We start from the raw sequence: 19,915 nt of genomic DNA on the forward strand, positions 1-19,915 counted from the left end.
ACTACTCTCTAGAACTCAAATTTCAAAACCAAACAGTAAGGGAAAAAACCACCACTGATTGCCAAGAACAGCTGTCACAAAGTCAAAGTACATCACTCTACTGTTGGCACCCTCAGACCCCCCACTCACTCAATGCCTCAATTCAATAAATAATTTCAACAAGCCAGGTTATCCAGTGACCCACTCCAATACCAAATTAGAAGGAACAAACTAGAGGGGAGGCTGGAATGCTGGTAAAACACTCATCCCAATGGAAAGAACACAAAAAATGACAGCCCAGCACCAAAAAGAACCAACAATTAAGAGCAGACACAGTCAACCACGGCCAGCAACCAGGTCTAGGTAGGGCTCAGCATGGCGACCAGAACTGTCAGCCACAATTCCCATGGCCTAGAAATAGGCACTAGCGACTGAGGGTGAGAGGATGTTGAGGACCCAAGTGACGTGAGTCGCGGGATGGGGGTGCAGGGAGTGGTAAGCAGGGAGATGGTACTCGTGTACGATCTGTCCTTTCCTTTTAGAGGATCCACGCTGACCAACAGGACATAAACTACAAGCTTTTAATATGTCCCCGTGGGTATAAACATTATGCCAGAAAAACTAGATAATCACAGCATTTGCACTACAGGCTATGTGGGAAGTTAATACTTTAGAATCCATAAACTCAATTAAGATTACGATATGGCTATGAGCACACTCCACAGAAGAACATACATACATGCATGAACTTAGCACATTTCGGAAGGTTTGTGCAGTCTGAAAAGCCATCCAAGAATCCCAGAATAAGTATCCCTGATCAGCTTTAGACGCTAGCAAACAATTCACATCATGAAATGAGTTTATTCCAAGATTTTTATTCATCGTACCCTAAGAGTTACCTGAGGCAGATACCTCAAAGGGAGCTCTGTTTTCCTAATTTAAAACAAGTGAAAGAAATGTTTGAACATAACATTTCAAACAGAAAGTAAACTGGGAGGATTTTCTGCCCAGATTCACTCTAACCTACATAAAGATAAAAGTATAAAAGTCAATCCAGTGAAGGACCACATGTTTATAGGTTTAGAACATTAAAAATAACAAAAAGAGTTACCCTAAAAATATGCTTTCAGTTTTTATTAATCTAAGCAGTAATATGCATCATATCCACATTTACAAAGATTTTTTCTACTGCATCTTCAAGATTACGTTAAAATGTGCTACAAAAAAAGAAACAGGTGATTTTAAAATTTAAAAACTTCTTTTCCCACTAAAGATTTTATGTGAGATTTAATATCTATGTGAAATTAGTGAGACATATAGACGAACTGTATGTGATCGGTAATGTCTCAACAACTAGGTGGGAGAACAGATTTCTTCAGGTCTACTGAATGAACTACAACAAAAGAGAAGTCAAAACAAATCACATTACCACATCCCCTTTAAAAACCAAAACAACAGCCAGTGTGCCCACATCATCTCTGAGAAAACAATCACAAACTCATCACACATGACACTCCAAAGATCAATAAGCTGAGCACAGTGTACACACAGCATACGTGATTCTGAAAAGGCAGGAGAAAGACAAATCTGATCTGGGCACCCATAATGTGCATGAGTGTTACGTGCTGTTAGGGATAGGAAGGCACATTTTCTTGCTCAAGAAGCTTACACTCCTCAAGAGATAAGAACCAAACAGCGAACACAGAGCAGAGTAAGAGGCTCTATACACTGCACATCAACAGGGACAACCCAGGGAAGGTTTTATGAGAGGCAGGTTTTATGAGAAGGTTCAAGGCATGGCCTTGAACCTTCGTACAGTCACACTGTTAACCACAGTTTTATCCAGAGAGAGGACTATAGGATATTTTTATTTTCTGCTTTTATCATGCAAAAGAAAAACACTGTTTCTATTTTGGGGGAAAAAAATGTAAATCGGCCTTGGAGGAAAAATGTAAGATTTTTGATAAATAGAAAAAAAAGGTAAAGGACAGAAAAGACCTATCTAAACATAATGGAAATCATATGCCCTCCTGCAGCCTTGGGGTATAACCTCCACTTACACAACTATGTGCCAGGCACTGTGTTCTGCCCTATTTATATATATGATCTCATTTTACCCTTACAGAAACCTGAAAGTAGTTACCCCAACTGTGATGAGAGGCAAGCTAAACCCATGCCTCCAACCCCAAACTCACCCCTCAGCTACTAAAACCCATCCACTTCCTGGGCACCTCCACCTGCTGACCACAATCACCTGACCCCAAACTAAGCTCATCCTACCCCTAAAATACATTTCTGGTCCAGTGTACTTTCTCTTAGAAAATGGCATCACCATTCAGGTCAGAAAGCTGAGAGTTCTTCTCTCTCCTCAGCCACATTCTAGCTACACTCCAGTTTGAGCCCCTCAGACATGCTATGCCCACCTCCACCTCGGGCCTCAGTGTTGGCAGCCCTTTCCCTCCAGTGCATTCCTTAACCCCAAGTTACACAGAGCAGCCCCTTCTCTGCCCAAAAATCTGGAGGATTCAGGCAGACCAGAGGCACCCTGGCCACCCTTGCAAACATCACGCTATTTCGTTTGCTTAGCAGTGAATGCTGCTATCTGAAAATGTTTTCTTCACTTATTTACAATTTTACTGTCTGCATTCTCTCACTAGTAAACAAGGATTTTAAGTGGGAACATCATGAACAAAGCCACTCAGCAGGCCCACTTACAGAAATCCTATGAATGACAAAAAAACTCATTCTAATTTAGGGCAAATATTGGGTTTATCTTATGGCATACATCCAACAGCAGTCCGAATGAATTTTAAAAAGTAAAATAAGGCAGCACTGTTATAACACCTAGAGCATTCACAATCATTTTCAATCAGCTTGCTCTAATCTCTAAATTATGCTCCTGGAGATGCAAAGAAAATAAGCAGAGACATTTTCTCTCTCCTAATTCATATAGTCTTCACTCCTTTAGGTGTCTTGTCATCTCAAGCAACTTTAACTTACTTCATTCAAAAAAAAATCATTTAGCTAAATTAAAATGTTATTTTTACATTTTCATGTCTTTATTCCACTGAGTTATTATTGCAAGGTCATAAAATAAGCAAAATTATTCCTTTAAGACTACCAGAAAAGGTTATTACAAATGATAGTCCAGGCACGGTAGTTCATGCCTATAATCCCAGCACTTCGGGAGGCAGATCACCTGAGGTTAGGAGTTCAAGACCAGCCTGACCACCTGACCACCATGGTGAAACCCCATCTCTACTAAAAACACAAAAATTAGCCAGGTATGGTGGCGCATGCCTGTAGTCCCAGCTACTCAGGAATCTGAGGCAGGAGAATCACTTGAACCCAGGAAGCAGAGGCTGCAGTGAGCCAAGATGATGCCTCTGCACTCGAGCCTAGGCAACAGAGTGAAACTCCATCTTAAAAAAAAAGACAATGAGCTAGGTACAGTGGCATGCACCTGTAGTCCCAGCTACTGGGGAAGCTAAGGCAGGAGGATTCCTTGAGCCCAGGAGTTTGAGGTTAGCCTGGGCAACATAGCCAGACCCTGTGTCTTAAAAGAAAAAAAAAAAATGGAAAGAAAGACATGGCAATTATTTCTACATTTATATAAAAGCACTAATGATGAGCTGAAATTACAACTACCAATTTTTATTTTTAAAGAATATATTTCACTTTTATATTTCTAAACATGCTTGAGATAAAATACCCACCAATGTGACTTTCATTTTACTTATACTTTTGCATGTATTCCAAATTTTAAATGAACATATTTATTTTTAATACCAAAGAAATAAAATACATATTTAAAAAATATCTATAACATAATATCCTTAGATGCTGATTCCAAATACGAAATTAGCCTAGGAGTTTGACAAATCTCCAAATGGCTTTAAAAAAAGATTGCCAGCAAACTTAACCACCGAGAAAATAGAAGTGTTTTTTTTTTAATCTTTTAAAAGTAAAATCACTTAAGAATTTAAAATCATTTAGGAAAGAATTTTTTTAATAATCATAAAAAATGACTTGCAAAGAAAACAATTTACTAGAAAAACTGGTCAATTCTTTGGAAGAAGAATCGGGTAGTTGCTTACATGTTAAACAATGTAGTGAAATAAAGCAAACACTGTCTGTATCTATGTGTATACTGTGCACTGAAGAAAATTAAATTTACAAAATGTCCACTGGAATTCCAAGTCTGTGCAGAAGAGTTGGGTCCTTGATAATTTCCTAAAATAGATTCATAAAAATCCAATGAATATGGAAAGGTACACTTGTCTCTCAATGATTTGACTCATCCAATTTAAGTAACAGACATGTCTTCACCTAGAGACGCATAGAAAAGAACACATAAAGAAAAGAGTTCTTTTGAACACATCCAGATGTCACCACTGGGGTTTGGGGTAATGTGCTAGAAAACAAGTTCCAAGAAGGAGTCAACTCACTTCCAAAGGTACCCATTAATGTGCTTTCTTTTTAAGTACCCTTAATATGGTGGGCACTGGGGAAACCAAAATGTTAAAGATCTTGTCCCTATCCTCAATATGCTCACCTTCTAGAGAGAAAAGTCTAAAAGACAAGTAATCATAAAGCAACAAGACATATCTAGAGTGGAGGAAGAAGTCAGTCTAGCCTTCCACCCCTTCGATATCTCCTGGGAGGGGAGCATACATCTGCCCCAACTTACTGACATCTGAGGTCTCAACCTGAAGAAATTCCTGCGGGCTACCTGCTGCAGTTGTAGTCCCAATTTCGGATTTTCAGAAATTAAGTGAATTAAGAAACCCAGAAATTAAAGCCTTGAGGAAAATGCTGCTGGAAAGACTGAGCTTTTAAAAAATATAAAATTTCAGCGCAAAAATTTTCTTGTCCTTTTATCAATTATGCCTATAAAAAGTTATGCATTTCAAAATCTTATATTTAACCAATAAATATTTTCCAATACTAGCTAGTTACCAAGAATGCAATGTCCACTATTTCTTAAATATTATAAAACCTGTCAAGTGATGCCATCCTTTCCTTAGGATATTTAGAGTGGTGGGAATAAAAGAATAGACAGGTTCTGCGCCTACTTTAAAAGAAATGATATTATCAAAGAAGTTTTACAATGACTTACACTAACTTCTCGGAGAGAATGTCTTCATCAATGGAACTATGAAAATTGTTGGTTTGTTTTTATTTCCATTTTTTCTGCAGGCAAATGGGCCATATTTCCATGTCTGATTATAGACATACAGATAAGAAGGGCAGATGGGAGAGGCTTGCAATGGAACACAGGAAAGGGAAGGTCAATGGTGCACAGCCAGCAGTAAATCCCAAGTCCTATCCAAGAGGGGTCATTCTCAGCCCTCAGACAGTGTCTCTCACCATGCTTTCCTTCTTCCCCTTCAAGGGGTAATTACAGTACCCCATCCTCTCAGCTTTATTGTTTTACTCTGCATTTGGAGCTGTGAGAGGCAGTTTAAATTTCAGGCAATTCTTTGGACGTAAGAAAAAAAAAATTCACTCCATCAGGTACTCATTAGGTGCCATGTGCTGTAAAACATTTCAGATGCCAAAGGTCTACACCAGCCCTGACCAAATAAAGTATATGTTTCTCTTATGATTAAACCCCCCGCTTTTTCTTCGGTCTCGCTCTGTCACCCAGGCTGGAGTACAGTGGTGCAATCTCAGTTCACTGCAACCTCTGCCTCCTGGGTTCAAGAGAATCTCCTGCCTCAGCCTCCCAAGTAGCTGGGGTTACCAGTGGGTGCCACCTCGCCTGGCTAATTTTTGTACTTTCAGTAGAGATGGGGTTTCACCATGTTGGCCAGACTGGTCTAGATCTCCTGACCTCAGGTGGTCTGCTCACCTCAGCCTCCCAAAGTGCTGGGATTACAAGCATGAGCCACCACGCCCAGCCAAAAACTCATTTTTTAGAATAGGTTTTCTGAAGTATTTATGGCTTATTCTAGTCATGGACTAAAGTCATAGGATTTATAGCAGACCATAGCAGACACAATAAAAATAAAAAATTGAAAGTCTTAATGTTACATGTAAATCTTTTCAGTTGCTTCTAATGAAAATTTAATATAAAATAACTTGTGGATTAAGTTATGGGTTTAATCATGCTGAAAATCAATAATGATGACAGACTACCAAATTTACAGGTAGTAGTAATAAAGATAATTAAGATGTACTGAGTGCCTACCCAATGTACAGTCAGACATCGCAATAAATGTGTTTCAGGAATTATTTCTTTCAATCTTCACAACCTATAAGTTGGTTATATTATCCTCAGTTTACAAATAAGGAAACTCCAAGGCAAAGAGATGGCAAATAACTTTTCCAAGGTCACTCAGCTAAGTAATGGAGCTCTAGCCACAAGGTAACTCTTGGAAATGAACAAAACAGGTAAAACAAAACCTGTGTGTTAAAAGAACCTGGATAGTAACTCTGTCCTTCCCTCCAGGGTACACAATATACAATAGCCTTTTGTGTGCACCCCCAGTGCCTCTGGCTTCTCCTGATTCCACCGTCCTCAATGCTTACAGCCTTAGAGTATTCTGCTCCCTTGTGCTGGAATATTTACTCCTACTTAACAGGAACATTTCACAACACAGTTTTGTTGCTATTAGATCTCCAGTTATTGGCTTTAAATATACATTAGGAAGGCTCAGGTACCACCCTGGAGGCGCACCACTGAGAATAATCAAAAGGAAGTACTTCATTCCAAACACTGAAAAGAAGGGTTCAGGTCTTCCCAGGGCAGAAACAGGCGGCTTTTCATATTGGCTTTTTTTTTTTTTTTTTTAAACAAAGTCTCACTCTCGTCCAGGCAGGATTGCAGTGGCACAATCTCAGCTCACTGCAACCTCTGCCTCCTGGGTTCAAGCCATTCTCATGGCACTTCCTAATGAATATTAAGAAGTTGAACAAAGTAAGCGTGCCTCTCTAGCTTTAAGTAACAGGTGAATGAGGTACATAAGAACAAGAGGTAGGCCGAGGGGAGGGAATAATTGAGCCCTGGCATATAAAGTTAAGGTCAAAGAAAAAATAAACTATAGGTCTAGCCCTGGCATAAATTAAAACATGTAATCATGGGAATAATAATATTAACAGTTTTAAGTTTCCAAGTGCAGGTAGTAGCAGTAATTAAAAAATATTTATTGGCCAGGTGCAGTGGCTCATGCCTGTAATCCCAACACTTTGGGAAGCCGAGCAGGAACAATGGCTTGAGGCCAGGAGTTCAAGATCAGCCTGGGCAATGTAGTGACACCCCATTTAAAAGAAAAAAGAAAAAGAAAAAGCCAGGCATGGTGGTGTATACCTGTAGTCCCAGCTACTCAGGAGGCTGAGATGGGAAGAGAGCTTGAGCCTAGAAGTTCAAGGCTACAGTGAGGTATGATTGTAGGCGATAGCGAGACCCTGTCTCAAAAGCAAAAATTATTGAGCAAGTACTGGAAACTTCACACACATCATCTCTAATCTTAATGAACCCAAAAGCAGGTATTGCTATTCCCATTTCAAAGATAAGAAAACTGAGGTTCAAAGAAGTTAAGATGGTCACCGGCACAGAACTAGAAAATAGCACTAGGCTGTGCTAATTCCAAAGCCCCCACACATTCTGCTACACCATGTTGCTGCTCACATCACGGGTAAATCAAGATTACTTATAAAAGGAGGATCACCATTACATGGAAATCTCCTGAGTGGCTCACAAGGCCCAGGATCCCTGCTGCCCAGCACTGCTCCAGCCAGCCATTGCCACCCTCTGTCCCTCTCTAGGGACAAACTAGACTTCTAATCTAACTGATACACAGAAAATAAAAACACAGGAGTGAATTACCAGAGACCTTATTCTGCCTCCAGATGCTCATATAATATTACCTAGAGCACAATCCCATTTATTCTGCCTCTAACACATGCTAGACTTAATGTCGTTTTCGTGGTTTTATTTTCAGCACCTTCCACAGTGCCTGGTGCAGAGCAGGTTCAACTGATGGTTTTAAATCAAAGAGTAAAAGCAATACACCGTTACATTAAACCAAAGGAACAAACAAGATAGATAGGGATAAAGTTTAGCGATGCACTTAATTAATATGAAAAGTATCTGACTTAATTCCGCAGTTGACTAAGTGTGACACGCTAGAAGCATTCCCATTGCTCATTTAATGAGTCCAGGGTGCTGGCCTCAACACTATCACTTAGCATCATTTTGAAAGCGTTAACCAATGAGAAGAGACAGGAATAAATATCTGAAAGGATATGGCAATGTGTCACTACAGTCTGCATAAAAGGATTATGCCCCACCCCCACCCCCCCGCCAACCAAGATAATTAACTAGAAAACTTTATTAGAAGTAATACAAGAGTTGAGCACCATGACCAGATAAAAATAAACAAGGAGCCGGGCGCGGTGGCTCAAGCCTGTAATCCCAGCACTTTGGGAGGCCGAGGCGGGTGGATCACGAGGTCAGGAGATCGAGACCATCCTGGCTAACATGGTGAAACCCCGTCTCTACTAAAAAATACAAAAAAAAAAAAAACTAGCCGGGCGTGGTGGCGGGCGCCTGTAGTCCCAGCTACTCGGAGGCTGAGGCGGGAGAATGGCGTGAACCCGGGAGGTGGAGCTTGCAGTGAGCCGAGATCGCGCCACTGCACTCCAGCCTGGGCGACAGAGCGGGACTCCGTCTCAAAAAAAATAAAAAATAAAAAAAAAATAAACAAGGAAAAACTGATGAACAATATTAAGCAGTAAAGGAAAGAAAATCCTGTAGAATATTATGCAGAAAGCAATTTCATTTATGTCCTCCAACCATTATAGTTAAGTATTCTTATATTTGTATATGAAAGTTTCCATATTTACATTTCCAAAAGATATTTGAAACATATTTTTTCCCTAGGCAAGTAATGGACCTCTTGCCACAACATAACTCTTGAAAGTGAACCAAATATGGACCAAAATTAACAGTGGTTACTGCTGGTATATGTTTGTTTTATAGCATGCCCTGTTCTAATGCTTTAATGATAATCCTATCATTTTACAGTTGAGCAAACTAGAGTCTAAAGGTTAAATAACTGTCAAATGTCTCAAAGCTACTAGGTCAAATCTGAGTCCAACTCAAGCTATCAGCCTCCAGAGAGGGCTCTTATGCCAAAATACCTCCCGTCTGGGCAGGGGAGTGGGACAGGGGTCCAAGTTGTGGGTTGAACAAAATTTAATATCAAGAATGTATTCCTGTATTACATATATAACAATCACAAGAAGAAACTTCTACAGTGACAACAAACAAGAGAAGATGAATGGACACAAAATTCAAAAATCAATAAGGTCCTTCAAATAACAGCACTGTTTATCTGGTCTCATGAACTTGGGGCATATCTACAGTGGCAAAATAGTAAAAGTATTAGTTCTGTAGCAAATAATCATAATTAATGACATTATCTTCATCTATACTACAGCCATCTCATATGTGAAGAAAAGTTTTCAACATCGGGGGATTTGCCACATTCTTCTTTCTCAGGGAAGAACAGGCACAGATCTGATAGATTAGGCCTAATTCTGTAATTCAATGTATTCAGTAATTCAATAACCTAATAGTTGTAGAAGCTAACCACAGGTCTTCTATCCTTCAACAAATAAAGAAGGTAAAATAACTGACAACTACATCTGAGAGGCAGGCTTCCTTTAGAAATTAAGAGGTACTTGGTGAGATCTTTCACCAGTTTAAAATAAGAAATTTCCTAATACATTACTTAGGTTATAAAATACCATAAAATGGAGTGGGGGAGAAAATCAATGACTTATTACTATCAGCAACAGCTAAGTAAAAAGACTTGAAATGTTTTTTTAAAATTAAAAATAAAAGGACTTAAGATACTGAATAAAGCTCTTAACGGCTCTTTAATCTTAGACTAAAAGGACATATTTATAACTGAAACCAGTCACTCTTAGTTAAGGTCAAACAAAATGGTCACATTTGGAGAAAGATATTATTCATATTACAGCACCAATAAATAATATGGAATAATATGTAGTGTAGTTATAATAACAAGTCACATAGTTTGCAAGCTGAGGCATACTGTGAGGAGCTGGATGAATTGCAAGCCACAGAGGTAAAAAAGTTGATCTTAACTGCTAATAGAACATAACCTTGCTGTACCTGGTCACAATCACCAATATAAGGTAATAGGCCTAACACTGTTAACCATAAATTCACAAGATTTATGACAAAAGCATCAATGGTATTCATTTTTTATAATCTTTATACATATGAACATTTCCAAGCCTGGCATGCTGGCCCAGACATGGTCACCTGTAATCCCAGCAACTCGGGAGGATCACTTCAGCCCAGGAGTTCAAGACCAGCCTGAGCAATACAGTGAGACCTTATCTTTAATTAGCCAGGTGTGTGGCGTGTGCCTATAGTCCCAGTTATTCGGCAGGGAATCACATGAGCTCAAAAGTTCAAGGCTGCAATGAGCTGTGATTGCACCACTGCACTCCAGCCTGGGCAACAGAGCAAGACCCTGTCTCTTACAAGAAAAATTAAAATAAAAAAAAGTTTAAAAAATATTTTGCATATATACATTTCCAAAAGATATTTGAGATGGCTGATTTCTGACTGAGAAAGGGGCAAGTTTTCCTAACTTCACAACCTTACAATCAATGTTGATAGTCTTTAGGTCTCGTGACATCAGATAAACCAAACATATACCATGGAAGCAAAAGCAACTTCCTTTTTGTAAAGCAGCAGTTAAAAATAGAAGAGATCGGCCAGGAGCTGGGGCTCACGCCTATAATCTCAGCACGTTGGGAGGCCGAGGTGGGTGGATCACGAGGTCAGAAGATCGAGACCATCCTGGCTAACATGGTGAAACCCCGTCTCTACCAAAAATACAAAAAATTAACTGGCATGAACCCAGGAGGTGGAGCTTGCAGTGAGCTGAGATTGCGCCACTGCACTCCAGCCTGGGTGACAGAGCGAGATTCCGGCTCAAAAAAAAGAAGAAAATGAGATCTAATTCTGGGAAGAAACAAGACAGATAAGACAATCCTCTCTGAGTATTTAAATTAACTAATTTTAATTTAGGTTTGTCATTTATTTGCACTTTAACAAAAAATGAATCTTCTAATCCTTAGTCAACATTTAAGTAATACAAATGAAAAAAATAGAGGAGTTCTGAGAAATACGTAATTGCATAACAGAAAGTCATACAAGGGCTGATCCATAATTTCAAAGTAAAATCTCTCCAAAAGTCCTTAACAAGTACGTGTCTCTCATATTTAAAATACAGACTGAGCATCCCTAATCTGAAAATCCAAAATCTGAAATGCTCCAAAATCTGAAATGTTTTGAAGACCAACATGATGCACAAAGGAAATGCTCACTGGAGTATTTCACATTTCAGATTTTCAGATTGGGGTGCTCCACTGGTAAGTATATAATGCAAATATTCCAAAACCTGAAAACAGTCTAAACTCCTAAACACTTCTGCTCTCATATATTTCAGATAAGGGATATTCAAGCTATAATTAAAATATTATGCTTAATTTCCAAAATTCAATGAACAATAAACTTTACTGCTTGCCTTTTATGAAGATCAAAGTAACATACAGATAAGAAGGAATCACAAATTTCTAGAAGATGGTGCTTTGTTCTACTCACTTGAAAACCAAAAGTTGTCCAGGCAAGAACATTAACAACTGGCATTTACTAAGTGCTTATCATGTACTACTACATGAAGTGGATTCTATTAGTGAGGCCATTTTACAGACAAACAGACTGACACTAAGGGAGATTATAAGGGAGATCTGAAGCCACTCAAACACTTGGCAGCAAAATCAAGATTGAAAACCAGGTCTGAACTGGTCTAAAGTCTGTGGTATCCTACCAACGCCAGGGTGCTCAACTTGAGGATTTGAATTTTCTAATTAAAATATTGTTCACTATGTTAAAATTGCCAAGCAAGTTTTTAAAACTTAATAGATTATTCCACCACATAAATGTACCAATATTCATATTTGGAAATGATTCGTGAAAATTGTTCATTACATCTGAAACTTGTTACTTTAGCTATACTGTTCCCTGAAATAAAATCATTTTTTAAATAAACAGTACAAGAAACAGGATGTACTAGTTAAGAGTACCATTTGGATTGTACTAGTTAATTGGAACTATTTAGGATTCCAATTCCTTTCTTCCATCAGTGAGTTGGGTATCAATCTCAACAATTTCTCATCCTCTCTAGCATTGGTTGCCTTGTCTAAAAAGTAAAAGATGTTTAAAAAAAAAAAAAAAAAGAGAGAGAGAGAGAAAGAAAGAAAAAGAAAAACATGCATCTCACAGGCCAGGGAAAAACTAAATAAGATGACATAACACTAAAACCGGGCCCGTTGTTTAAAAAGAACACACACAAAAAAGTTAAAAAAGTCGCATAATACTCAAAAACAAATCAAGAGGCCCGCTCCAATCTAAACAATGTGTGACTGGCCCTTCTCAGTGACAGCAAGTCTAAATATCTGGAGGCACAATTTTGTTTTCCCAACTATGTTACTAGAAACCAAACTTTTACCAACACATTATTTCAAAAAAAAGAAAATACTAGTTGTAAAAGACTAGCAACGCTTCCTTTGGGTGTCCAGTAGGAAATGTGTTAGCTTCTGAAGCACAATACGCTTCCGGCTGGACTGTGATCAGCATCAACAACATAAATTCAGCACACTTGGATCTCAACAGAAAGCCATTCATGCATGTTTTCCTTGCTTGCTTGACTTTTGCCTTGTTTGACTTTCTGCAGTCTTGGTTTTAGAAAGTGACTTTTTTCCTTCAACAACAACAAAACCTAAGCATTTAAATGAACATGATTTCCTTTACAATATGGTCCTACAGCTACCCCATCCTGGGTGGGTCAACACCATCCAACTGCCATCCTACAGAGAGTAAAGACTTTATGAAACCCAGCAAATGTAAAAAGCCTGACAGATCCTGGCTGTGCCTTATGATTAGTAGACTGCGTGATGGGTATCTGTGTGTGCCCACGGTAGCCCCAAGGGGTCCACTATGAGTCTCTGATCATATTCCTTCCAATTCTGCAGAGTTTTTAACTAACTCTATAAACATCAGTTGATAATAATAGCAGCTAATGTTTATTAAGTACCCATTTACATGCTGGGGACTATAAATATTTGAATGGTTTATCACTCAAACATTATTTCATGTCATTTTCACATCATCAGGAAATAGCATGCCCATTTTACAAAATGAGGAAACTGAGACTCATCAAAAATAAGTGAATTGTCCAGAGTGTCCCTAAAAATATACACTAGCCTGCTGATTTCACAGCAGAGAGCTCCCCTGTCAGCCACACCCCTACCTCTACCTGCACGTACTCTCTTACATCTGAATCTAAGCATTCGTAAGACTGACATATACAGATTCCATGACTGTATTTATTCCTACCTTTCCAAGTCAAATCTTACAGAGGTGCTTCCTCTTCCAGTTCACTGCCTGAGTAGCTTTTTAATGAGGTCTAAAAACTAAATTCAATAAATGCTACTGAGCATCTCTTGGGCCCCATGCATGGTACCTGGGGCTGATAATGTGCCCAAGGTGAGGAGAAGAAGAAACATAGACCCCAGGGAAAGGCTTGCAGGAAGCCAAATGTGGAACAAGCACAGCACTGACAGAAAGTGAGCTTTTGTCCTCTGGATCGTGGTGGTGAGGCAGAGTTCACCAGCTGCACTGATACAAACCTGGCTGGGCCTGGGACACTCTGTGCCACACGTGAGGAAAGTACATTTTCTAAACTTAGGGCCTTTGCCATTCAAAACATCACTATGAACTCATCACAACCTTTCAAAGAATTCTGCATGAATAGTCTAAGCATAAAACAAATCCAAACAATAAATATGTAAGTTTCCCAGTCTGGGGTGCATGGTTTTAGCAGCAGGGAAGGAGGAAACACACATATTGCCGCAGCAGCGTTCTGTCCAGTGCAGCTGGTTCCATCTTTTCATTACTCAGGAGAAAGTCGGCTTCCTGGGGCCCCCAAAGACAGAAGTGAAAAGGCAGCGAGCACTTTCTGCCACCTTTAGACCTTCCCTTCTATCCATGTCCTTGAGGCACCCCAAAGATGCAGCTGCCTCCGTCCTCACACTCATCCTAAACAGAGAGACACCAAGAGGAAGGAAGTGGTCTGAGGCCTCTAAAAAGCAAAGAAGGCAACTCCTCCTCCAGCTGCTCAGAGGTGAGGTCACAAGTGACAGGCTCAGTGAGCATGTGGAAACCAAGGGTCCCACCATCCACATAACAACTCCTTTGTGTGGATGTCAGGATTTGCCAGCTCCATTACCCAGACTAGAAATGGCTATGAAACACTAAACAAGCAAATAAGTGAGTACATGCTGTAGAGGACACGTACCAGGAACTGGAAAGTGACAAGCATCTGAGTGAACATGGCCAACAGACACAATGCCTTGCTGCACAGTATTGTAAGATCAGGAGAGTTTACATGCAGATCTTGACATCCAGCTTCTCTTGAAATGTCAGATGATCAGGCAACAGTGGATCCCAAGTAGAATCTAAGAATTTGAGAGGCTTCCCTCTTCAGACAGGCTCTGCTCACTTCCCAGACACCTCAACCCCCACCACCTCGAGGCTGCCCTATACATGGCGTCCCCTGACTCATTCCCACTACCTGCCTGGCCACTGTGGGACATAAGCCCTGCCCTCAGTATTACCATCTTTATATCTCGCACTACTCTGAATGAAAAACCAAGCAGCACAGATCTAGAATAAGGAAACACTCAGGTTTTTGAGATTTTTATTTTCACCTCCCTTGCCACTGTACACAAAAGCCCAGACACAGAAACAGTGGCCAAGGAAATGGGGGGCAAAGGGCAACAGGGAGGGAGAGTAAAGAAACAGCGCATTCCAGGCCGGGTGCGGTGGCTCATGCCTGTAATCCCAACACTTTGGGAGGCTGAGGCAGGTGGATCACAAGATCAGGAGTTCAAGACCAGCCTGGCCAACATGGTGAAACCCCATCTCTACTAAAAATACAAAAATTAGCCGGGCGTGGTGGTGGACGCCTGTTAATCCCAGCTACTCGGGAGGTTGAGGCAGAGAACGGCTTGAACTCAGGAGGCAGAGGTTGCAGTGAGCCGAGATCACGCCACTGAACTCCAGCCTGGGTGACAGAGCAAGACTCCATCTCAAAAAAAAAAAAGAAAGAAAAAGAAAATGAAAAAAAGAAACAGTGCATTCCATGCGGAATCAGTGAAGGACATCACACAGCCTGGCACACCCCAAGATGCGCACAGCATCAGCTCCTACTCCCATTATCATGACCACAGTACAACCACAAGGCAGGGCCCAGGCCTCAAATGCCTTCTGCCCAGGCCTCCAATGCCTTCATCCCATGCATTGCAGTTTTCAACAGGCTTTCACCAATACTGAAACTGATTACACACACAAACTTCTCCCATTTGGACAGAAGTTCTCCCCTCCCACAAGGAAGTAGAGGGGACTGCATTTCCCTGTCGCAGTTCCAGAGAAAAGGGAATTAAGGAATGGAGGAGCATGAAATTCAGGTTTTCCAAACAGACGTGAGGAAGCAGGCTATGCAACCCGGGGCCTAGGCCTACCTAGACACGACTTCTAGTAACAGCAAACCTCCAACCTATTGCAACTACGGAGGTTGATCATGTTTTATCTATCATGTTATGTAAATCCTGAATGAATTATGAAAACAAAAAAGGGGAAGTATATTTTAAAGAAGTAAGACCGATTTCTGAATCCTAATCACATGCAACTCCTTATCAGAGAACAGCATCATCATATTAGTTCTTCCAGTATAATACTAATAATTGCTATATTATTGTTAACAATTTTTGAAACATATTTGTGTAGTATCTTATAATTCTCAAAGTGTTCATGTTTCCTTAGAGAAAAAAAAGGCAAGTACTCTATGCCTACTTAACCAGGGAGGGCACTATTGCACAAATCCTTGAGTAACTTACTCAAGATCACCAGCTGATCAGTTAACATGGTGCTGCAGCACATACATGAATTCCAGAAATACACAAAGTGACTGTGCAGTCAAAAAAACAGGGCTGGGCACCATGGCTCACGCCTATAATCCCAGCACTTTGGGAGGCCAAGGTGGGTGGATCACCTGAGGCCAAGAGTTAGAGACCAGCCTGGCCAACATGGTGAAACCCCATCTCTACTAAAAATATAAAAATATTAACCGGGCATGACGGCAGGCACCTGTAATTCCAGCTACTCGGAAGGCTGAGGCAGGAGAATTGCTTGAACCTGGGAGGTGGAGGTTGCAGTAAACCAAGATCACGCCACTGCACTCCAGCCTGGGAGACAGAGAGACTCCGTCTCAAAAAAAAAAAAAAAAAAGAAAAAGAAAACAGTAACCCCTGTTAAAGAGTAAATAGAGAGATAAAACTTGATTACATATACATATATACCTTGATGCATATACCACAATACAGATACCAAAGACATATTTTAAAAATTAATTTAGTCCAGGCGTGCTGGCTCATATCTGCAATCCCAGCACTTTGAGAGCCTGAGGCAGATGGATCACTTGAGGCTAGGAGTCTGAGACCAGCCTGGCTACAAATACAAAAATTATCTGGGCACAGTAGTATGTACCTATAATCCTAGCTACTGGGGAGGCTGGGGAGGCTGAGGCATAAAAGTTGTTTGAACCTTAGAGGCAGAGGTTGCAGTGAGCCAAGATAGTACCACTGCACTCTAGCCTGGGCAACAGACTGAGACTGTCTTGGAAAAATAGTAATAATAATTTAATGTTAAGTATTACAGAAGGAACTATCTATTTTGTTATCCTTTTTGCCAGACTATTAAGACAAGGTGACCAATCTGAATTATAGGTTTAAAATGTAGTTTGTGTCTTACTCATAAAACAGTATTGTAACCACAAAGGAACCACTTGCTCACATCAAGTCTTTCTGAAGTTGAGTCAACATTCAAAATAATTACTGCTAAATGGGGCAACACTGATGGCCCTGCCTAGAGCCTCCAGGACTCTCAGCCCTGAACACATGTCGCCCTCCAGTGGCATGCACCTCCCTGCATCCTGGGAGAAGTCACTCAGGTAGGGGAAGCTTCTGGCAGTGATCTCCAAACATTTCCCACATACCCTCTCAGCTCAAAGAGCTTTTTTTAGTAAAAACTTTCAACACACACTTATTTATAACTTCTATACCTATACTATCATAATAATTACATTCATTTCCCGAGACAAAAGAGGCTTTTGAAAATTATAATCTGAACAAAAGTTCTAATAATCTTCTTGCACCCTAATGGCTCACCGCAAGCACCCACTCTGTAGATGCCTGTGATTTACAGAGAACCTCACAGTGTGATTTCATTCAGAAAGACTGCAACATAATTTCTGCCCTTGAATTTTTTTGAAAAAAAGAAACAAACAAAAAACCCTTATTTTTTTCTTGAAAGTGCTGTGAGTAACTTAAGTGTCTGCAGGTGAATGAGGCAATAATCCTGAAGTTAGCCAGTGTATACACTCTGAAGCTATATAGTCAGGCTAACCACAAAAGTAAGGTGGTTTTGATAATCTTGGTAAAACCTTCACCAGGAAACAATGTAGCTTTTACTCAAGGCTTGGTGCAAGAAGCTAAACAATCCAAGATCCCCTGAATTTTGGGTATCCCTACTTTCCTTCCAGATAACTCACTTATATATATTAAAAATCTTGGTATTCACGAAGCCTTTTATCTAAGAAAGTCTTTACTAAAAATACTGAGGTTTCCACCCAAAAAGAGCACGTAGCAGGCTAACTTGCCCCAGTAAGCAGAGGATTATATCAGCATGCTCCACTGAAGTATGGAGGCATTGCTACTGAGACTCACGATGAATTTAAAAAGCACACTCAATCGGTCCGTTGCTCTCAATGTTCTGAATGATCCCAGCTGGCACCATTAGTCTTGAACCATATCTTTGAGAAGCAGGGTGATCAATCAAAAATTACTCCAAAAAGAATAATAATCTGGAATATGTATCAGGCTCACATAAAGGTAAGAGAAGGAAACATCTTTTCTTTCCACATATGCATTCCCAAAAGCTAGCTGAAATATCAAAGATGCTTGCCATCAGTTAACTAAGGTATTGAAGGTGTCTTGAAACTTACCTCTGCAGTCCTGGTGCCTAGCACAAGCTGGAGAGTATCATCGGCAGTTTTCATTGTGAAAAGAAGACAAACTTTTTATTTCTCCCCAAACAAGGTTGAGGAAAAAAACAACTGAATATCCTAGTTTTGGGGCAATTCATTCATGAAACAATCTATTGCTAGAAACGTATAAGATAAAAATTGTCTGTGATTAATTTTAGATATTAACTTGGCTAGGCTATTGTATCCAGTTGTTTGGTCAAACACCAGTCTAGTTGTTGCTAAAAAGATTTTTTTAAGATGTGATTAAGATTTAAATCAGTAGACTTTGAGTAAAGCAGATTATGTTCTATAATGTGTGTGAGCCTAATCTAATCCATAGAGAGCCTTAAAAGACTGAGGTCCCGGACGGGCGCGGTGGCTCGGATCTGTAATCCCAGCACTTTGGGAGGCTGAGGTGGGAGAATCAGGAGGTCAGGAGTTCAAGATCGGCCTGGCCAACATGGTGAAACCCCATCTCTAGTAAAAACACAAAAAATTAGCTGGGCATAGTGAGCTGAGATTGCACCACTGCACTCCAGCCTGGGTGACAGAGCGAGACTCCGGCTCAAAAAAAAGAAGAAGATGAGATCTAATTCTGGGAAGAAACAAGACAGATAAGACAATCCTCTCTGAGTATTTAAATCAACTAATTTTTAATTTAGGTTTGTCATTTATTTGCACTTTAACAAAAAATGAATCTTCTAATCCTCAGTCAGCATTTAAGTAATACAAATGAAAAAAATAGAGGAGCTCTGAGAAATATGTAATTGCTGAGGTCCCCAGAGGAAGAAAGAATTCTGCCTCCAGACTGCCTTCAGACTCAAGACTGCCACATCAGTTCTTCCTTGAGTCTCCAGCCTGCCCTGAATATCTCAAATTTGCCAGCCCCATAATCATGTGAGCCAATTCCTTAAAATAAATATCCCTCTCTTTTCTCCCCCTTTCTCTCTCTAGGTAGATATAAACATGTATGTATACAAACATATATATACACATAACACACAATTTTTTCTATTGGTTCTATTTCTCTATAGAACCCTAACACATTGTCTAAGGATTTTTGAATGATCATGACCAAAAGTATTCATGCACTGCCCTCTGCTGTGCTAAACGTTAACATACATTCCCCCAACTTAAAGCCAACCCACCATATTAAGTCTCATCACTAAACGAAGGATATTCTTCTAAAACTAAAATTGGAGAGTGATGATAAAAGGGCCAAGAAAAATCTTGCCAGTCAATATATCAATATTCCTAGGTAGACAAGCCTGACATTTCATTTTAATAATCGTGGGTAATCTTAGTACAACAATAGAATGATTTCAAAGTGTGTATGTCTTCATAAGATACTACACTTCATAGAAAAGGTTTCGCCAGAGTTTCCTGAATGAGAAAGAAGAAAATGCACTACGAAAACAAAAGGCAAAAATAATTTTAAAAAATTAACTACCTCTTGGTTATCTTTGTTTTGGTTTGCCCAGAAAATCTTATGATACAGTGTCTCCATTGAATTGCTGGAATCAGTTCGGTCAAAACAGTGACGATCCAAAACTTCCAACGTGTGCAAAACCCGACTAATAGTCACCCCTACGAGCAGAAATTAAACAAGTGGTTAATGAGGCCAAAAACAGAATAAAACAGTACAAAATCACCATTCTATGTGAGGCAAAAGAAATTTTTTTAAATTACCATTCTTGGCATATGCTATCAAACAATCATCAACAACAGCAAACTTGACATTC

At 39.8% G+C, this 19,915-nt stretch overlaps 1 protein-coding gene across 1 annotated transcript in view; it reads right to left on the reverse strand.

Moving 5' to 3' along the window:
• MED12L (mediator complex subunit 12 like) overlaps window positions 1–19,915 on the reverse strand; it is a 342,999-nt gene that overhangs the window by 246,092 nt on the left and 76,992 nt on the right. The window contains exon 11 of the mRNA XM_025376276.1: window positions 19,624–19,760. Coding sequence (XP_025232061.1) covers window positions 19,624–19,760 — 137 coding nt within the window. The remainder of the gene's footprint in view (window positions 1–19,623; window positions 19,761–19,915) is intronic.

Source organism: Theropithecus gelada, chromosome 2 (assembly GCF_003255815.1).
Source record: "Theropithecus gelada isolate Dixy chromosome 2, Tgel_1.0, whole genome shotgun sequence".
Taxonomy (NCBI): Eukaryota; Metazoa; Chordata; class Mammalia; order Primates; family Cercopithecidae; genus Theropithecus; species Theropithecus gelada.